The sequence below is a fragment of the Hyperolius riggenbachi genome, chromosome 1, assembly GCF_040937935.1.
Source record: "Hyperolius riggenbachi isolate aHypRig1 chromosome 1, aHypRig1.pri, whole genome shotgun sequence".
NCBI classification, from domain to species: Eukaryota; Metazoa; Chordata; class Amphibia; order Anura; family Hyperoliidae; genus Hyperolius; species Hyperolius riggenbachi.
The window spans coordinates 272,854,797-272,870,239 of record NC_090646.1 but is presented as its reverse complement, the minus strand read 5'-3'; the positions used below and the strand labels follow the sequence as shown (position 1 = coordinate 272,870,239).

Here is a 15,443-nt window from a genome sequence, read left to right as displayed (position 1 = left end):
CATCTACTGCAACCATAACTGCTTCTATTTTTCTCTTTTTACAAGTATGGATCAAATTTGTTGCAGCGTAAATATTGTCTTGAATTTGGCTATTTTTGACAAAGCCCGATTGTTGTTTGCCCAGAATTCTATCGGCAACCCTGGTCAGTCTATTTGCCAATATTTTTGCATAGATTTTCACATCGCAATTTAATAGTGAAATTGGCCTAAAGTTTGCACAGTCTAAATTTGATTTCCCTTCTTTAGGGATTAGTGTTAGTATAGCTTGGTTAGATTCTTTTGAGAAGGTAGCAGTTCCTTCTTTGTTATTGACCAAGTTGCAGAAAAGAGGGGCCAAAATATGAGCAAAGTGCTGATAGAATTCTATGCAGTAACCGTAAGGGCCCGGGCTTTTCCCCTTGTGAAGCTTAGACACTGTTTCCAGAAATTCACTTTCAGTCACTGGTGTTTCGAGCATTTCGCGGTCACTATTATCTAAGACGGGTAGGTTAATATTTTCTAAATATTCTCTTGTGTTTGTGGGTTTTGGTATGTCAGTGTTGTATATACTTTCAAAGAAACTAGAGAATATCTTACCTATGGTTTTGGTGTCCTGAACAATGCTTCCATCTTGATTTTTTATTTGGTGAATGAAATTATTTCTTTGTTTTTTGTTGAGTAGGTCTGATAGTATTTTACCTGGTTTGTTCTTCCCGTATATGTACTGTTTTTTTAAATTTTTGTACTCCTGTGAACATTTGTTATCAAGGAACTGATTTAGTTCTGTCTTAATCTTTGTGAGCTTAAGCAAAATTTTAGATGACGGGAGTATAAAAAAGGCTAAAATGTTTAAAATGTTTAGGTTGCGGTGGTGGACCGGCTAACCACAAACTGACAGCAAGGCTGTTGATTTTTCAAAAATAAATATACATAATTTATTCGATTGCTCCCAATAAAGTCGCAACGCGTTTCACGGGCAAAGAGGCCCGCCTCCTCAGGCAACAAAGACAGGAGCAACAACACAGCGTCTGGTCTGGTTGATGCTTGGCACCTCTGACAGAGGTGCCAAGCATCAACCAGACCAGACGCTGTGTTGTTGCTCCTGTCTTTGTTGCCTGAGGAGGCGGGCCTCTTTGCCCGTGAAACGCGTTGCGACTTTATTGGGAGCAATCGAATAAATTATGTATATTTATTTTTGAAAAATCAACAGCCTTGCTGTCAGTTTGTGGTTAGCCGGTCCACCACCGCAACCTAAACATTTTAAACATTTTAGCCTTTTTTATACTCCCGGCGCCTCTGTACACCTGCAAGCATTCAGAAGTCCACCCTTGGTGGAAGGGTGACCCACCCTAAAAATTCTCTATCCGCAGAGAGCGACGTTTTACTCCTGAGTGGGGACAGGCTTGTTCTCCCCACCTGCCTTTACAGTGGTTGCTATCTTGGCAACCCTGGTTTGTAAGTATATTTCTTACAAGTCATTTATACCTCCAATTTACTTAAACATACTACACTATATTGGGCTCTCGGTCTTCTATCTTTTCAAAATTTTAGATGAGGGCCAGGTTTTATGTTCTGCTTCTTCTGATTGTAGGTGGGCCAGAAGCTCAACAATCCTTTTCTGTTTTGCCTTTTTTTTCCTATTACTTACCTGAATCAGAACTCCTCTAGATACACATTTGAAAGTGTCCCAGAGGATCGATGGTGACGTTACAGACATCAAATTGAATTTAATAAATTAATTTAATGACTCAGCTATCTGACGTCTGGTGTCTTCTTCCTCTAGTAACGTTTTATCTAGTCTCCAGACTTTTTTCTGAGGTGATTTAAGGCCTAAATAGATTGTCATAATTACGGGGGCATGGTCTGAAAAAGTAATATGGCCAATTGAGACGTCAGAAACTGAAGTGATAAGATTTTCAGGGACTAGGAAATAGTCTAGCCTGGAATAGTTTTGATGTACGCTAGAGAAAAAAGTGTAGTCTTTTTCGTCTAGATTTTTAATTCTCCATATATCGACAAGTTTTAAGGTCTTGAGTTCATTTTTGAGATTAACAATGTCACGTTTGGGAATACATGAAAGCCCTTTGGAGGTATCATATTTAAGATCAATCGTGAGGTTAAAATCCCCACCAATAACTGTTAAGCCAACTGCTTTATCTTTGACTTTATTGAGGAAGTTAGTCAAAAAGGCCACTTGACCTTTGTTGGGGGTATACACATTAGCTAATGTTATTTGTCTGCCATTAACCGTCCCCAACACTATCAGTTCCCTGGCTTCTTTATCTTTGTATACGCGATTTATACAGAAGTCCATTCCGGATATTATTGCAATCGCAACGCCGCATGCTTTTTTTTGCTCATTGAAGTTAATGATTCATTCTTTATATCTTTTGTCAAAGAATCTCAGGGTTTTTCCCTTCTGAAAATGTTTTTCTTGAATAAAGGCTATGTCAATTTTATTCTTTATTAATTCATCAATAATTCTTCTACGTTTACATCCGGAGTTGGCACCTTTAACATTAAGTGTAAGAATTCTTAATTCATCAGTCATATTAAAGGTTTATTTATTAAGGCCAGAAGAGAAGGGAGTACACTCTGTACAAGTTGCGCAAGATGGAGCAGGAGGGCGGGACCGCGTCGACAGATCAGGTCAGAATAAGCAACAACACACTCGTACATACCATTCAAAGACTCACATCCATTCAAGCTTTCAACAAACAAGCCAGTCTTGTCCGGGTTGACAACTAAGAGTTGCCGTAGAGTACCGGACTTTCCTGTTCCAATATTGATTGACATCAACTGGAACAGAGCCCCGCTTATCAGGGAAGATGCCTACAATTCCTCCTATTTGGTAATATGTTTAGAGCGGTGAGGGAGAGTGCAGACAAAGTATAGAGAAAAAAACAAAAAAAAAGGAGAGAAGGAGGAACAGACATAAAAAAAATAACATAAAATTACTATGCGTTTTAAATGTCCTCCCATCCTGGGATCGTCACCGATGGTAGGCCGAGGTTGTTTAGGAACTTTTGCGGTGGTTCTCCATCATTGAGAACGCATGTCTTCCCATCAATCGTGGCTCTCAGGGAAAGAGGGAAACCCTACTTATAGATTCCCCCCTTTTGCTTGATTTTTTCTAGCAATGGTTTCAGTAGTCTCCTACGATCAATTGTTCTTTTGGACAGGTCTGGGAATAGCTCGATTTTCCATTCGTTGAACTTAAGAGAACCTAGGGCACGTGCTTTAGTTAGAATCTGTTCCTTTTCATGAAAAAAGTGCACTCTGCATAGGACGTCTGTGCTTTTGAAGCTTGAGATTTCTTTTTCTTTACCAATTCTGTGGATTCTATCGATTATGATGCCTGATGGTGAGTCGTTGCCGGTTATCTCTTTAAAAAGCCTTGCGGCAGTTTCATGTAAATCCTTGGAGGGAATCGATGAGGGGAGCCAACGAATTTTAATGTTGTTCCTGTTTATGATATGATTTGTATGCGTAGTACAGCTAAGAAATAAAACATTAGGAACAGAGACATAAGTCTAATATTGTTTCCAGTACAGGAAGAGTTAAGAAACACCAGTTATCTATGCAAAAAAAGCCGTTAAGCTCCACGACTTTCAAAGTCGCAGAGAGCTTCTCTTCTGAAGCTTGTTATCTCAACTGTCAGTCACTCTATTTTCTTTTTCTTTGCCAGAGGACAGGTCAGTAGTTCACTGGGCTGCTCTGCAAAATCATTTAGAATGCCGAGTAATGTATAAACTGCAAATATTGGAGAATAATGCAATGTTTTAAAAAAAACACTATATAACTGAAAATAAAAATGATAATATTTTCTTTGCTTCTAATGTTCTAGTAATTATCCGTACTACACAACCAATTCATTATACCATAATTTTTTTCGCTTCAGTGTCTCTTTAAAAGGAAATACATATGTCACCCTCCATATCCCTCTCAGTTCAGGTTCCCTGTTGGTAAAATACTTTTTCAGTAACTCCTGCCTTAGGCACATCTTTTGACAAGATTGCGTCTGAGGGCCCATTTCCACTATCGCGAATTCGCATGCGCATTCGCATGGGCAATACAAGTGGATGGGACTGTTTCCACTTGTCAGGATTTCTGAACGTTTTTCTGTGCAGAAAAAATCTGCACGGCAGAGCCATCAGAATTCAAATACCTCATACTGCTATGCAATTTGCATACAATGTATTTAATAGGAAATTTGCATGCGGTTTTGGTATACGAATTGTCATGTGAATTCACATACAATTTTGCATAGAAACAATAGAAAAGCGCACAGGCACTGCCATGGTTAAATTCGCATACATAGTCATCCATGCGAAATGTTATGCGAATTCGCATGAAAATTTGCATACAACCGCATGCACATTTTTTCCACGGCGATTCCCACCACACAAGGGGAAACGGGCCCTCACAAGATGGAATATCGATATAAAGGAAGAGAGAATGCTACTATGCATTGCATAAAATAGTTCCCTAACTTCCATTTGTTGTTGCAATCCTTTTTATATCCACTTGCTTAGAACTGATACTACACGCTAATACTACAATTTAATTTCTAACCTAGCCAATCTTGCAGAGCTGGTCTGGATAGATAAATAATTATGTAATTGCAGTAGCCATGCGCTGAAGGGAGCATATGCATGCATGTTTGCACAAGCATGCATGTGCACTTCAGCAGAATAGCTCAGCTTATACTCTCATCCTAATTGCATTAAAGGTGCTCAATTAGGACATTTGTATATGTTACGGCCAGAACCCGAAGTGTGGCCACTTCTAGTTCTGGCCGCCACTTCGGGTTCTGGCCGGCCAATGTGCGAACTGGCCACTGCGCTGCAGCCAATGTTAGAAATGGAATGTTTCCCTCGCAAGATTAATGTGTTTTCTGGCCGTATCTGGCCAAATGTTGCAAAAGTTAGGTAATTTAATAAAATGAAGCTGGCGGCTTCCGTTCTCTCTCCTCTCCCTGCCTCCTCTCCTCCCCAATACTAGCAGCCGGATGGGGGGGGGGACATGTGTCCCCCAGAGTCGTTCGTCGTAACAGGCAATTCTGCCATTCCTGCAGAGCGGGTGCTGGCAGAAGCGATGTCTGCAGCCTCCCCGCTCCGCTTCCCTGCAGCCACGAATGACTCTGGGGGGACTCGCATGTCCCCCCCCCCCGCCCCCTGCAGCGCCCATAGGAGAAAGAGAGAGAGAGGCAGGGGGAGGAGAGATAGCTTCAGCCGCTAATTGCCGCCGGCTTCATTTCATTAACTAAACTAACTTTTGCTACATTTGGCCAGCGACAGCCAGAAAACACATTGATCTTCCTAGGGAAACATTCCATTTCTAACATTGGCCGCAGAGCAGCGGCCAGTTCGCATATTGACCGGCCAGAACCCGAAGTGGCCGGCCAGAAAGGCGAAGTGGCCACACTTCGGGTTCTGGCCGTAACCTATAGATCCATATTGCAGGAAGGGGGTAAAGGGCCATTCCACCCAGAACAAATAATTTTGTTTTGCATCTCTGCTGGGAAATTGAATCACATGCTGGCTTTTTATGTTTGGTGCACATTGTGGTGTGATTTCCCTAACTTGGACATTATAGTGCATTCTTTAGCCCTGCATTTGGTGCACCAATTTCGTCGCACAGTGATGGAACGAAAACGGCGCATGCGTTACATATAAAAAAATACATTACTGAGCATGTGCAAACAACTAACGCAGCAGATTCATTGCTAAACGCACAGCATGTAAGCACTTTCTAAATATTGCTACATGTTACACACAATGTAACGTGTGCACTGTGAATGTCACACAGACTTTGCATTGCTGTGCGTTACTCTGCGTTATAAAATTTTCTAACGTGCGACTTTAATGTCGCACTGTGATAGAGGCCTGACAATTACAAAGCCCAACAAGTTACTTTATTCTGGTATTCAAGCTTCAGTGACTGGCATCCTCATTATTGCCCTTTAGAAGAGCAAGAAATGCAAACTGCTTTTAGGATATCTTTACATTGCAGATTACAGACATAAAATTCCAAAGAACGTTTTATCCTCATTTGGGTCAGAACTGTTTACTTTAAAAGGAACTTTGTGGTTGGCAGGAGGCTCTACATGAGTATCCTTCCTTTTAAAGAAATTCAAATTTGACCTTATCTATTTTTTTTTTTTTTTTATGTACTGTATCATGTTTTAGTACAGTTTGGGTTGGACAGAGTTTCCAGACTTGGGAACAGATGGTCTATTACTGATGCAAGTACTTTATAGCCTTTTTTTCAGTACCTTTTGTTTATTTTAAATTCTTAAAACTGTAAAGCCGCATCTACACGAGTAGATGCGGCCGCGATGCTCCTTATCAATCGAGCCGCTGATGCGGCTCGATTGATAAGATCCGACAGGACGGATCTCCGCACCGCCGATTCCCTGCTCGATCCCCGCGAGGGGACAATGGCAGGGAATCGTGCGGGAGATAAGCGGCGCCGGCGGGGACGAGCGGGCACGAGCGGGGAATCGAATGCGGAGCGGGGACGCGGAGCGGGGACGCGGCGGGCACGCGCGGGGACGCGCAACAGGCCGCCGATCGCCACAACATCTCCCCAACATCTCCCCGTGTAGACGGGGCTTTAAACAAAAAAGGGACAAGCGTCGGGAGCCAACTATGTTGTAGTAAGTTTGGTTAGTGATGAGTTGGTGTGTAGGTATATGACAATATTTTACATACAAAAGTGGGTGACCTCCAAGGTAACCACTGTATAAGCAGGTAGAGAACTTGTCCTGTCCCCACCCAGGTGTTTAAGAATTTTCTCTCCTTAGATAGGAAATTGGGTAGGAGGAACCTTCCACCAGGGTGCATTTACAAGTTTTGTGGAAAAAAGAGGTGCCAACAAGTATAAAATTATATAAAAACAATAAAATTGAGGGGGAGGGGGGCTGATAGGTGCTGTGGCTTATTTGACAACAAAATAAGCTTGCTGACAATATTTTTGCCTGATGAAGTGGGCTGCTTACCCTTGAAATGCGTTGCAATTCCATTGTTTTTGTTGGAGTTAAAGAAATATCATCCTTGCCCTGATATTTACCTGCTGAGTCTTCCATGGGGAGGTATATCCATCACTCCCCCCCCCCCCCTCAATTTTATTGTTTTTAAATTGTTTGATTTTATACCTGTTGGCTCCTCTGTCTTTTGCGAAAAAATTTAAAACTGTGTTTGTGACATTTATCTGCACATAACTTATAGAGAGCTTTAAAGAGGAGCTGTCACGAAAATCTTAAAATTTAAAGCACATACAAATAAGTACATTTCGCCCAGAGTAAAATGAGCTATAAATTACTTTTCTCCTATGTCACTGTCACTTACAGTAAACAGTTCAAATCTGACATTACCGACAGGTTTTGGGCTAGTCCATCTCTTCATGGGGGATTCTCAGCATGGCCTTTATTCTTTATAAAGACATTTCTTAAAAATGATTAATACACAGATGCTGACCAGCCTCCCTGCTCACTGCACACTATTCTGGCAGTTGGACGGAGCAACTGCCATTCACTAAGTGCTTTTAAAAATAAAGAAAATCCTGAGAACCCCCTATGAGAAGATGGGCTAGTCCAAAACCTGTCAGTAATGTCAGATTTCTGCTACTTACTGTAAGTGACAGCAACACTGTAAGTGACAGCAACATAGGAGAAAAGTAATTTATGGCTCATTTTACTCAGGAAGAAATGCACTTCTTATTTGTATGTGTTTTAAATTTTAAGATTTTCATGACAGTTCTTCTTTAAGGACTGTCACATACAAATTGCAACTGATGGTCCAGGATAACCCCAACCATCCCTGGTAAGCTTTGCATTTGGCTAGTGATGCCTCCTATCACAGTGATGAACTAATAGATGGGCTTGAGAGATGGTGATTGGGGTGGTTAGCTTCAACTAATTTATGCAAACAAGGGGTAAAAGCAACTCACATGGGGATTAGCAATCCACAGCTTTTAGCAATGTTTCTAGTTAATCAGCAGGTGTTAATGGTTTTAATGATTTAATAACACAAACCACACTTTTCCTGGTGTTAGAAGAAACTTTCACTCATCACTAGTAAAGATGCATGCAGACACCTCTAAGTTGTGATAAACATTAGATTTCAGAGAGTAATAAAAACCCACACTAAATATTTATTGGTATTATTGCTTTATGTAGTGCTAACATCTTCCATGGTGATGTACAATATACAGTACATAGGCCATACAGTTGCATGAACTATGAGGGTATACAGAAAATACTTAATTGAACCACTGAGCTTGTAAATTATGAAAAATGTATACATGCAGTATTTTACCCAGCAGTACTGGAACACACTAAAGGTGATCCCAAAAAGTCTGACCATCATCAACACAGAGCTGGCATCATTAGGTATATACCCCAACCCCCTATATCCTTCCCTTATTCCCACAATCCCCCCTCCCCATGTTAATGTTTTGTTTTGCTTTGGCAATGCTAAATGTATTTTGTCCTGCCAATAAAGCCTTTTTGGATTTGGATTTGGTATTAGGTGTGTTCCATTTCTGTTTGTGTGCTGAGTGCTCTTCCCTAGTGTGATGCACACTGCTGAGCCCAAGTACAGTCTTGTAGAGGTAGACATGACTATACAAAGGTTGTACACAGCTCAAAAGTCTAGGTTAAGATGCAGGAGAGTTGGACAGTCTGTTGTGTTGGACAGAGCCCTATGGAGAAGTGGGAAGGGTGAGTATCTGTCACACCTGCCCTGTCTGCCAGACTCGAGAGCGTTGCCATATTCTTCAGGTGTATTTTAAATTGAACAAAGATTAGTCCTGCTGCTTATAAAGTAATACCAAGAGCTCTTCGTTATTATTACAATTATTGATTACTTTAACCCTGTGTTCCCCTTGGTATAACACTTACTTATCCAAATTCTGTGTATTTTTTTTTTTAATCGTTCCGTTTCATTTTGTAATGTTCCTTTCAAGATATAGGAATCCCTGTATGAAATATAAATACTTACTCTAATATGTTAGTGGAAATGTTTTGCAATTGTCCTTTTGCTCTACAAAGGCATGTCATTAGTTTTTTTTTTATTAAAATAACAAAACATAAATAATAGGTGTTATTTATTTTTAGAATTCGCATTCTTCATTTTGGTATAACACACACCCGTTTATTTGACCAAAACGAACAAATAGGAATTTCTGGAAAAAGCGAATGGTACGTGTATGGTACCTTGAAAACAGTTTTTAAAACGATTGGATCAAACGGTAATAATCGTTAGAATTTCTGTGATTAAAAACATTGTACCATGTACGGGCACCATTACACTGACATCCCTCCACAATAAAGTAAAAAGTGAATGCAATACAGTCCAATACAATGCAATACTGTCCATCCCCTATAAGTCTGAGCGTAAGGATAACTTGCTGATAATCGGGACACTAGATAAGATGATTAAAGGGAAGGTTCAGGGAAACGTTTAAAAAAATAAAAATCCATATCCACTTACCTGGGGCTTCCTCCAGCCCGTGGCAGGCAGGAGGTGCCCTCGCCGCCGCTCCAGAGGCTTCCGGTCGTCTTCGGTGGCCGACCCGACCTGGCCAGTAAAAGCCCGGAGGACGTCCGATGACGTCAGCGCGCCCGCGTGGGACGCAGAAGAGCCCGTCCTTGGAGCGCAGAAGAGCCCGACCTGGCAGCCGGCCTGGCCAGGTCGGGTCGGCCACCGAAGACGACCGGAAGCCTCTGGAGCGGCGGCGAGGGCACCTCCTGCCTGCCACGGGCTGGAGGAAGCCCCAGGTAAGTGGATATGGATTTTTATTTTTTTAAACGTTTCCCTGAACCTTCCCTTTAAGTGATGATTTTATTTTGTGCAAAGTTTAGCTTTATAGTGAATATGCTTTGTGAATATGCCTAAGTACCAACTCTATATCATGTGCAAGTGTCTGTGTTATGTTGTTACCTTATATCTTATAATAGTTATATGGTCATGACCTGTGCATGTTAAACAGTTCCCAAAGGTGATCTCAATATGAACAGACAAAGGTGTAACTTGGCATTGCCTTATCAATGGGAACTGTAAGCCATCAGAAAATGTTTTCTAATCTGTTTAATTAGTTCCTTACAAAACAACACTCAGTCTGTAGTGTAAGCAAAGCACCCAACGATGTGACATTGTTGCCTAACTTAGCCTTTATCTTAGAGTGTACCTGAAGTGACATGTAAAATAATAAACTGGTGTTTGTATAGTACCAATCCTGCTTAAAGAGAGTCTGAAGCGAGAATAAATCTCGCTTCAGACCTCATAGATAGCAGGGGCATGTGTGCCCCTGCTAAAACGCCGCTATCCCGCGGCTTAACGGGGGTCCCTTCACCCTCAAATCCTCTGTGTACAGCCGGTCAGCGCTTCCGCATTGGGGCAGGGCTAACCGCCGCAGCCCTGCCCCACACGCGTCTGTCAGCTTGTATCTCCGCCTCTCCCCCGCCCTCTCAGTCTTCCTTCACTGAGAGGGGCGGGGGAGAGGCGGCGATGCGCCGCTGATAGACGCGACTGGAGGCAGGGCTGCAGCCGTTAGCCCTACCTCCAGGAAGAGAAAGTCTGCGACCAAGAAGACGACCAAGGTTTGCGGGGGTGGGTTTGGGGGTGAAGGGACCCCCGTTTAGCCGCGCGATAGCGGCGTTTTAGCAGGGGCACACATGCCCCTGCTAACTATGAGCTCTGAAGCGAGATTTATTCTCGCTTCAGAGTCTCTTTAAGACATATGTATTCCCTTTTTTCCCATGTTAAGGTTAATTATGTAGTACTATAAATCACAGTTTTTCTGTAGGGAGTGAAGTCAGAGTGCAGCTTAATTGTTCCTGATAACTAAGTAATGGGCATAAAACTTGCCTGTGACTGAGACAAACACTCTTGCAATTACACTGACCACCACCAGGTGTCCTTTGCAGCACTTTTTTTTTTCTTTTATAACCTTACACGACTCTAATATTTGCAGTTTACACACTGGACTCAGAGTTTTAAATGAGTTCACAGAGCAGAGCTAATGGCCTTTTCAAGTTTCCTCTGTAGTAAAACCTTAAACAAACAAGATACAGTGAGAGACAGTTGAGATAAAAGCTTCAGAAGACAGAGCTCTCTGTGACTTTGCAAGTCGCAAAGCTCAGAGATGCTCTTTTGCATAGATAACTGACGTGCAAATTACCACCTGCACATAGAACAGAGAGTTGCAGTTCTCCACATCAGTCTCAGGAGTGCCACTTGCTGGTGAACCAAAGTCCAAAGACACTTCAAATGTGTGGTGCCATCAGCAGGCAAGAAAGGGAGTTATGGGATTCCTAACATGAATGACCCTGTTAATGGGAGTTGGAGCTAATCTCTGCAATAACAACCCAGACAGTAAAAAAAAAAAGAATGGGATTTCTGGCCTGAAACAGGGAATTTGGGTGCCTGGGAGCCGAAGAAATTTGCCATTGCAGGTTGCCAAATTTCAGCTCATAGCCTATATTTATATGGGTTAGATTTAGCTATTGTAAAATATTGGTATCATAATTGCACTGCAAAATACTAGAATAACTGTAAATTAACCAGTATGCTACTATCGGCTGTTTCTGGGGTGCCCTTTTTTCATGTGAACCTCTGGCTTTCCTCACTCAGTGAAAATAAAATGACAACAAACCCTGTCTCTGAAATCCCCATCAACACACCTCACTACAAAAAACATTTGCTAATATAAAAAGCTTAGCAACCATGTCATCTAACTTTGAAATTCATAAATATTGTTTGCTAATAAAAAGGGAGTGATGATGCAAGCAAAAAAATAAAGATGAATCTGATAATAGACTACCATATTTATTGTAAAAATATTACAAACCTCACACTAAAGACCATAAATGTTACCCCACAAGCATGAGTATGTCTTGCCTGTAGGTGACTTGCACATTCACAATTAACCACAAGATGGGGCCAGCATCACTCTAACAGGGTAACTGGCATTTCCTCACTTTATCCAAAACTAAAATAAAATGAGCTGGCTACAGATCCATTTCACCTGTCAACAGCATAGGCAGAAAAGTGCTGTGAACAGAAGTACTGAATTGACTGTATAAGATCCTGAGGCTTTGTTCCTAAGCAGTGGAAAAACGTGAGGACTTTGCTGGTTTGCTGGGTAATCTACCTGAAAGATCATAGTGGCAGATACACTTCCAAATGTCTCACAGTTCATTTTTGTGCAAAATTTCCTTTTTGTGAGTAGTATTTACCTTTTTTGGCATCTAAACAGTGGAGTCTCTGACTGCAGTCTCTTTCTCTCTAATAAACTGAACAGCATCATGGACACTATAAAAAAGCATCTTGTCAATGTCCTGGTTTTGTTTTCCAAAGTAGCTTCCTCTACTGAGAGCATCAATGACAGAAGTGTTGCAGCAAGCCAATAGAACAGTGATTTGCACTTCTTTGTAGTCTTTCAGCAATCCCTTTAATGCGTTGATGCCAGATGTGTCTAGGAAGGCTATTGAGGAGCAATCAAGAATTATTGTTTTCAGATCACTGTCATGATTGAAAAGCTGTACATGGATGTCATTGTTGTCATTGTTATCAATGCCTTTTAAACTCTCTACCTGTTTCCTTTTTGCCTTCTTAATTGCTTTCTTTTCCATTTTCTTCCGTCGTATTATTTCTAGACCAGGATCCATGCCAACCATTTTGTACAGTGATTGGAGAAAGTAGCCCTTGTTTGCATAGTAAAGTGGTGATTCAAAGCGGAAAATCTTAATTTGGGGTATTGAGCATAGGTTTTCATATTTTTCTCCATCCTCATAAAACACAGTGTCCTGTATCTGGCTAAGCATGGTAGCATGGGGCAACTGAGTCCGCACAACAAGACACATCATGGAAAAGAGCACTCCGACCATGAGGCCTATTTCCGTACTGATTAGAGCAGAAGCAGCCACAGTAGCAATCCAGATGATGGCATCTATTTTGCTTAAACGCCACAGAGCTGGTAAATCTTTAAACTTTCTGAGAGCTCCACGCAAGCTCACAATTATTATACAGGCCAGGACACATTTCTGTAGAGAGTAAAATAATGGTGCAAAGAACAGCAAAACAAGTAGGACCACAATAGCACTGACAACACTGGAAACCTGTGTTTTGCACCCTGTTGATGTCTTTACTAGAGTTTTGGCAAGTGCTGCGCTGGTTGCAAAGCAGTGGAAAAATGATGGAATTATGTTACAGAAACCAATAGCAAACATTTCCTGGTTTGCTTCCACCTTGTATGCATATTTTTTTGCAAACATTTCAGACAACGATATAGTAAATGCAAAACTAATCACTGCAAGAGGAATAGCGTCTATTGCTATTTTACTAATTAGACTGAAGTCAGGTACCTTTGGTGGTATAAACCCAGTTGGGATTACTCCCGAGACACTTGTGCCATATAGCTCATTGAGGTTGCAGTAGTGAGACACTAGTGTAGCCACTGCAACAACAACTAGTTCAGTTGGCAGGGGGATCTTTATTTTGTCTTTGTAGCGGTCTCCTAACTCTTTAGCAGCCACTAACACTGCAATACATATGGCACTTGTAATCACATCACAAACATTGGTTTTGTGAATGTTTTTAAATATATTAATCCAAGTGGTTATCAGCATTCCTACGGCGGGACTGCGAGGGATTTTTACTCCAAGAAGATATTTCACTTGTGCTGTTAGAATTGTCAAAGAGGCACCTGTAGCAAATCCATCCAACATTGGCTCAGACAAGTACATCGAAAGAAAGCCCAGTCTAAATATTCCCATGAGAACCTGCAAAACAGTAATACGATCAATAGAACAGCCAGAATCTTCAAAATAAGTACAGCTTTTTCTTCTGATTCTCAAAAATGACTTTATTCCTAAAGCCCGTTTCCACTAGAGCGAATCTGCATGCGTTTCCTGCATGCAGATTCGCATACACAATACAAGTGGATGAGACTGTTTCCACTTGTCAGGATTTTGGAGCATTTTTCTGTGCAGAAAAAATCTGCACGGCACAGCCATCAGAATTCGCATACCGTATACCGTTATGCAATTCGCATACAATGTATTTAATAGGAAATTCGCATGCGGTTTTGGTATGCAAATTTTCATGCGAATTTGCATACGATTTCGCATAGAAACAATGGAAAAAGCACACAGGCACTGCCATGGTTAAACTGACATACATAGTCATCCATGCGAAATCGTATGCGAATTCACATACAACCGCATGCGAAATTCGCATCCGCATGCGAATTTTTTCCGCGGCGATTCCCACCGCGTAAGTGGAAACGGCCCTCAGAGTATTAAATAATTAAATCACATCAGTTGAATTATTATCAGTATAGGCAATAGAATCAGTAGTGCAGCATGAAGATTTATACCCAGCGCAGTCTGCGTACAGCTTTCTTTCTTTCTTTCTTTCGTAGGTTTACATAATGCTGATTTACTAAACTATAGTGTTGGTGTTCAAATTCAGCATAATGAATTCAGAACACTTGTAAACTGCTGAACACCACACCTTGGTACCATTTCAGGATCAAACAAGTGGACAGGGTCAGGGGGAGTTCACCAGTGCTTTAAGTCATGCTCTACGTGGTGCTTCCTCCTTCAAGACTGGAAGAAGGAAGTATCAGAGTTTATTAATTGATTTTGTGCTGTTTATCGATTTCTATGGGGATCAATGGTCTCTAGCTTTGCCCTGTATCAAGCAGTACAGCGCTTGAAGTTTGATTGAAACATGATAGAGTTCTATTGACAAAATTAAGCTTGCCGTGATAGGAGTCAGTCTCTATCCATTTAATTCTAATGGAACAACAATTGATTGGCTGGGCATATCGGGCCATAATTGACCTGTGTATGACTAGTGGGGAGGAGTGTGAGAAATAAACAAGTTTGGTGTTGCAGTGAATCATCCCCTATCTTGCCTAGCGAGATTCTCACAACCCTAACAGTCAAGTTTGCCATGTGGCAGGATTAGGCAACAATGAAGAAGTACAAAGGGCAATCAGTACATTTTTTCTGTGTGTAAACAATCGTACAGTTATTGATCTTAAATCTTCCTCACTGTACCCACGTCTGTTGCCAATGGTTTAGACAATAACGGCTGTGTGTTGTTTTTTTGTTGAGACATCCATTCAACAGAGCGATGGGGGAAGGGCCTAAATTTATTGCTTTGCTTGGGGCGCTGTATAGTCTTACTCCGGCTCTGCACCAAGGGGCTTAAAATCTAATGTCCCAAGCACACACTAGGGAAAATTTGGAAGGAAGCTAATTAACGTACCTAGCCTGTATTGTTTTAAGAACAATCATGCTGAAGGGGGGAGGAGGTAGCACATACAGACCTTATGCAGTGTCTACTGGAACAGATATAGGCCTCTGGAGCTTTGAAGTGAGAATGCTAACCACTTAGCCACCATTGCCTATCAACATAAATATGTATGGTCAAAACAAGTCCATTTAT

The 15,443-nt window shown here is 41.4% G+C and overlaps 2 protein-coding genes across 3 annotated transcripts in view; one reads left to right on the top strand and one right to left on the bottom strand.

Annotated features, from left to right (window-relative positions):
* IDUA (alpha-L-iduronidase) overlaps positions 1-15,443 on the top strand; it is a 179,132-nt gene that overhangs the window by 28,373 nt on the left and 135,316 nt on the right. The window lies entirely within an intron of this gene.
* Positions 10,739-15,443, bottom strand: part of LOC137548018 (sulfate anion transporter 1-like) — a 50,853-nt gene continuing 46,148 nt past the window's right edge. For both annotated transcript variants that reach the window (XM_068271130.1, XM_068271132.1), the window contains one exon: positions 10,739-13,768. In XM_068271130.1, the coding sequence (XP_068127231.1) occupies positions 12,236-13,768 (1,533 nt within the window). In that variant the 3' untranslated portion in view covers positions 10,739-12,235. The remainder of the gene's footprint in view (positions 13,769-15,443) is intronic.